Source organism: Cucurbita moschata, unplaced genomic scaffold, assembly GCF_002738365.1.
Source record: "Cucurbita moschata cultivar Rifu unplaced genomic scaffold, Cmos_1.0 Cmo_Scf00028, whole genome shotgun sequence".
NCBI classification, from domain to species: domain Eukaryota; kingdom Viridiplantae; phylum Streptophyta; class Magnoliopsida; order Cucurbitales; family Cucurbitaceae; genus Cucurbita; species Cucurbita moschata.
In genome coordinates, this window is record NW_019268544.1 from 339,209 (window position 1) to 345,064 (window position 5,856).

A 5,856-nucleotide genomic window follows, 5' to 3' on the forward strand; every position below is an offset into this window, starting at 1 on the left:
TTTTGTCTTTATATAATAAATATATTTTAAATTAAAAAAAAAAAAAAAAAAAAAAAAAAAAAAAAAAAAAAAAAAAAAAAAAAAAAAAAAAAAAAAAAAAAAAAAAAAAAAAAAAAAAAAAAAAAAAAAAAAAAAAAAAAAAAAAAAAAGGGCAAAAAGCAACAAAACCCAATAAAAACTAAGTCCTAAGGTTAATTGAATCATAATGCACTGAATGAATATGGGATCCAACTAATAATAATTAATATTTTTGTTATATATTATGGAGAAAATTTAAAAGCTCTAGTGGGACAACCATTTTCATAAAGAGATCTTTTTTATTTTTAATTTGGTTCTTATAATTTTATATTATTTTTAAAATAATTTTAATTCTTCTTCTTATTATTTTTTTTTTACAAATCATTCAGTATATTTTGAATTTTAAGTGGTCCAAAATGGCAATAATTATATATTTTTTAATGCAAAATTATAAAAAAAAAATGGATTTTTTTTTAAATGGGTTATATAATATAATATTTAAAAGTTTAGGAAATAAAAAATAATTAAATTATTCTAAAGTAATAATACATTTTGGCCATGATTTGTGGAATTATTTTTTTTTTAACAGCCATTTAATCTGAATTTGTTTGTTTTTTTTTTGCCATTAATTACATAAAATAAAAGCATTATTTATTAATAATTTTTTTTATTGAACTAAAAAAACATCGACCGAAAAATTTGAATTTGTAATTTTTGATGTAAATTTAAATTTATTAAAATGAGTGAATATTAATAAAATTATTATCGAGATGACCCTCTTAAGCAAATTCATAAACCCAATATTAATGAAGATAAATCCAATATTAATTAAGATAGATCCAATATTAATTAAGAGATAAATGTTACGGTGAAAGTCAAAAGCTAAAAAATTCAACCTTAGGATAAATGGTAAGTTTATCCAAATTAATGGCATTTGATTTCATTTGACATAACTTTCAAACCAACATTATTAAAATAATAATAATAATAATAATAATAAATAATAATTTTGATGATTATTAGTTTCATTTATGAATTATCAATTTGATTTGTCGATAGAAAGGTCAATTTTTGCGGCAAAGCTTTCAGTTTATTGAGTTAAATGATCGATGATATGCATGACAAGAAAACTAATATACATATAAATATATTTATATAAGAAGTAAAAAAAATTAAATTAATAATACGTTTTAATTTATTCCATGAGTCAACTCAACCATATATTTAACATTTTTTTTAATTTAATAAATATATTAAGCTTAAACTAAATTTTGTATTTAATAAGATATTAAATTTTATATTTTAATTAAAAAAAAAAGCTGAATAAAATTAGAAATTTAAAAATTTATTATGATTTGATATTAAAAACACATTTGGAAAAAGAAAATTAATAATTTAAAATAGGTTTAAAATAATTCTAAAATAATTTTAGAATATGAAGTGTTGGTTTAATAATTAAAAAGTAGATTAATTAAAAATATATGTTTTAATAAATGCAATTTTTCACGAGTTTCTAAAATTTTAAAAGTTTTTTAAAACATAATTAAACTTTTTTTTTTTATTTGATGAAAATTCTGAACCTAAATAAACTAAACATTTTTTAATTTTCCATTTTTTTTGGTTATTTAAATACGCGAGGAATTAAAACGATTTACAGAGCCGAGCAGAGCAGCCATGAAAGGCGAGCAAGATAATCCTTCTCCGTTTCTGTAAAACAGCCTTTCTCCGGTGACAAACCGCTCTGGTTTCGCCTTCCGGTGACAAACACTGACCTAATTCAATGTTGGATCTCAATCTCTGTATTCTCTCCGGAGATTCCGCCTCCGCCTCCGGTTCCGGTTCCGGTTCCGCCGATCATTCCAACACCACCGCCGACGAGGATTTCTCTTCCAACGTTAACTCTGGTTTCACTTTCTCTTTCAGTATCCTCAACAACAACGGCACCGATAATCAACTTGACCGGACGGCCCTGTTTCACCCCGTCGCCGGCGTCTGTTCGCAGAGGAAATGGCTGGATCAGTCTGTTAATCCGGTGAAGAAGGGACGGCGAGGCCCCAAATCAAGAAGCTCTCAGTATCGTGGGGTTACTTGTTATCGAAGAACAGGGAGATGGGAGTCGCATATCTGGTAAGTAATCAATCAACAATTACTCTGTTTTGGGTATCCATTTTCAAATCCTCTGTTTTCTGGGTATGAGGCTCATGATCAATCAATTCTTTCTGTCCACAGGGATAACGGGAAGCAAGTCTATTTGGGTATGATTAAAAACATGAATTTCTTTCAAATTTCATATAAAAACCCGTTTTGATCCAAATCTTTGGGTTTTTGATTGTTGTAGGCGGTTTTGACACGGCCCATTCTGCAGCGAGGGCTTACGATCGAGCGGCAATCAAGTTTCGAGGAGTTCATGCGGATATTAACTTCGATATCGGGGACTACAGAGAGGAGATTAAAGAGGTGAGGAAGATTGAAGGGTTTGTTTGTTTGTTTGTTTGTTTGTTTGTTGTCGTGTGATGTTTGAATGTGAAGCTCTGTTTTGGGGGCTTCAATGGCGGATTTGCAGATGAGGAATTTGAGTAAAGAGGAGTTTGTGCACATTCTTCGACGGCAGAGCAATGGGTTTTCGCGAGGGAGTTCCAAATACAGAGGGGTTACTCTCCATAAGTGTGGCCGATGGGAGGCTCGTATGGGCCAGTTTTTAGGGAAGAAGTAAGTTAATACTTTTATTTCAATTTTATTTTTTTAATTTTAAAATAGTATTAAAAAAAAAAACAAATTCAAATTTCCATTAATACCCTTATTAAAGAGTAGTGTGTTAAAAGGGTATTAATGTTATTTTTGAAAATCTATATGTATTTTTTTTAAATGAGATGGAACATTTTTAAATTTTTATATAAAGTTTAAGTGTGATATCTCACATCCGTGAGAGAGAACAAACCACCATTTATAAAGGTGTGGAAACCTTGTCCCAGTAGACACGTTTTAAAGCTTTGAGAGAAGATCGAAAGGAAAAACCCAAAGAGAACAATATTTGCTAGCAATAGATCTGGGCCGCCCAAAGAGGACAATATCGGCTAGCAATGGATCTAGACCGCCCAAAGAGAACAATATCTGCTAGCGATGGATCTGGGGCGTTACAAATGGTATCAGAGCCAGACACCAGACGATGTGTCAGCTTTCTCGCCCTTCCCTAAAGGAGGTAGACACGAGGCGGTGTGTCAGCGAGGACGCTGGGCCCCGAAGGGGATGGATTGTGATGTCCCACATTAGTTGGGGAAGAGATAAACTTTTAAAATTTTATATGTATTTTTTGAAACGTGATGTTAATGGTAAATGTTTTTTTTTTATTTTTTTTTTTATATAAAATTTAAGGTTATTTTTTTTTTAAAAAAGTCTCCGAATATTACTATAATTTTTAAAAATTTAAAGGTATGTTTTAAAGATTTCTAAAATTTAAAGGCTATTTTAAAAATAAAGTATTAACGATCTCAAATGTTTTTTTTAATTTAAAGATATATTTTAAATTTTTTTATTAATTTAGCCTAACTTCAACCTTCCCCTATAATATATATATAATTTTTAAAAATAATAATTACAATAAATACACTTATTTTTGGAATAAATTTCCAAAAAAAATCCTTGAGTAGGTATGTGACATGGGGGTAATTGCAGGTATGTGTACCTTGGGCTGTTTGATAGTGAGGTAGAAGCAGCAAGGTCAGAAAAGACATTTCATATTGAGGCTCCAATAAATTACTATAATTATTTATAATTATTATTATTAAGTTTTTTTCAATGGTGTAATTCAGAGCATATGATAAGGCAGCCATAAAACACAACGGAAGGGAAGCTGTAACCAATTTTGATCAGAGCTGTTATTATGGCATGGAGATTGCCTTTGAATCTGAAAGCCATGGCGATATTGACCTGAGCTTGGGCATTGCTCCTCCATGTCCACCCCAACACCAAACCGATAACCGGAGTTGGCCGATCCCAACCCCCTACGGCGGAGCATCCTCACTCCCGTTCTTCTCCGCCCCAGCAGCATCATCAGGATTCCCTTCTCCCGCCCTCGCCTCGCCACCTTCTTCCACCCTCACCTTTCCTCCGCTACCACATTCCCCCCTCTATTTCCGCTGCTAGTTACAGTCTATTATTATGAAATTTAATTTAAGATATACAGTATTGTGGAGTATTATTGGTTGACAGTATATTTTCTAGCTTGTATCCTATTTAAATATTGTGAACAGAAGATTAGACTTTCAATTCCACCTCTGTTTCTCATTCCTATCTCATTTTTACTGTTGGACCTGTTGTCGATTTTTGTGAGAGGGATGAAAGCAAATAGATCGACTCGTATCGCCTAGTTTGATTGATTCGATTTGGTTCGGTTCAATTCGGGTCTATATAATTTGCTCGGGAAGGTAAAAATTTACAAAAGTTTGAATAGGGTAAAAAATGTGGAGTTTTACCATAGTTTATGTTCTGCCAAACCAGCTGATGTTTTTTTGTTGAAGACAGAGATTACTGTTTGTGTTTTTGACCATTTGGAGTGTTCCTTATTTCCACCAACAAAAAGCTTCATTTTTTGTGCCATGTCCCTTTTTAACTCTTTCTCCTGAATTATGGGAATTTCTCTATCTTTTGTACCTTATTGATTGCCCTCTTCCACTGTTTCAGATCTTGTACTTCATGTGTATATGTGTACTTCACTTAAATTATTGGAGATAGAACGTTCACGAGAATTATTTGTCATTTTAGGTATTGTCCTCCTCTTTATAGAAATAGATGTGTGAAAGCTGAAGTCCACTGTTAGTAGATATTGTCTGTTTTGACCCGTTACTTATCGTCGTTAGCCTCACGATTTTAAAACGCGTATGTTAGAGAGAGGTTTCCACACCCTTATAAACAATGCTTTGTTCCCATCTCCAATCGATGTAGGATCTCACAGGACGATTGAAGATCACTGTTCAACTCCAAACCCCTAATTTCCCATTCTTCAAAGTAAAAACAAGTATCGTTATGATCGCTTACATAATATGCATTAACGATTTGAATTATGTTTAGGTTGGTCAAACCATTGAAGACTAAGACATATATAACTACATTGCCCACCAAATATTTTCGATCAGTTTGTCGTTTCATAAGATTCATCAAATTAGGGTAAAGTAGGTTCGAGAGAGAAGGGAGGAGACCAAATGTTTTTGATCAACCAATCATCCCATAAGATATCTGACACTCAACATTCTCGATCAACCAGTCGTTTCATAAGATTGATCGAATTAGGGTAAAGTGGGTTCGAAAGAGAAGGGAGGAGGCTAAACGTTATCGATCAACGGATCGTCTCATACGACATTTGACACCCAAACATTCTCGATTAGTCAATCATCTCATAAGATCGATCGAATTAGGGTAAAGTGGGTCTGAGAGAGAAGGGAGGAGGCCAAACGTTATCGATCAACGGATCGTCCCATAAGACATTTGATACCCAAACATTCTCGATCAGCTAGTTATCTCATAAACTCGATCGAATTAGGGTAAAGTGGGTCCGAGAGAGAAGAGAGGAGGGAATCCTCAAAACCAACCAAGTAGTTTGAATCAAACTAAATGGATAACCAAAAAGGGTATCAATTTTGGTAGAAACCCAATAGGACAAGCAGCTAGCAGCCAAGCCTTTGTCTGGTTGTATGGGCGTGGTTTGGTTAAAGGCTTAAAGCATGAAGGGTCATTGTCAGGTGAAGTCACTGCTGAAAGCTGCCATGGAAGTCCTTTCCAATATTCTCACCTTTTTGCCCTTTATGAGAACCCCAACTTCATTTTGTCTTCCAAGTTTTGGAG

The 5,856-nt window shown here is 32.7% G+C and overlaps 1 protein-coding gene across 1 annotated transcript; it reads left to right on the forward strand.

Moving 5' to 3' along the window:
- Nucleotides 1-1,686: 1,686 nt before the first annotated feature.
- Nucleotides 1,687-4,227, forward strand: LOC111463281 (floral homeotic protein APETALA 2-like). Its single transcript, XM_023107163.1, has 6 exons — nucleotides 1,687-2,145; nucleotides 2,248-2,273; nucleotides 2,357-2,475; nucleotides 2,582-2,727; nucleotides 3,691-3,735; nucleotides 3,828-4,227. The coding sequence occupies exons 1-6, from the start codon at nucleotides 1,799-1,801 to the stop codon at nucleotides 4,159-4,161; spliced, it is 1,017 nt and encodes a 338-aa protein (XP_022962931.1). The 5' UTR covers nucleotides 1,687-1,798; the 3' UTR covers nucleotides 4,162-4,227.
- The last annotated feature ends 1,629 nt before the right edge of the window (nucleotides 4,228-5,856 follow it).

What these genes read in the sequence shown, in the direction of transcription:
- LOC111463281 (XM_023107163.1), top strand. Translation starts at nt 1,799, where the DNA reads ATGTTGGATCTCAATCTCTGTATTCTCTCCGGAGATTCCGCCTCCGCC. An exon ending in GGCCAGTTTTTAGGGAAGAA is followed by an intron (nt 2,728 to 3,690) that starts GTAAGTTAATAC and finishes GGGTAATTGCAG; the next exon opens with GTATGTGTACCTTGGGCTGT. An exon ending in AGTGAGGTAGAAGCAGCAAG is followed by an intron (nt 3,736 to 3,827) that starts GTCAGAAAAGAC and finishes GGTGTAATTCAG; the next exon opens with AGCATATGATAAGGCAGCCA.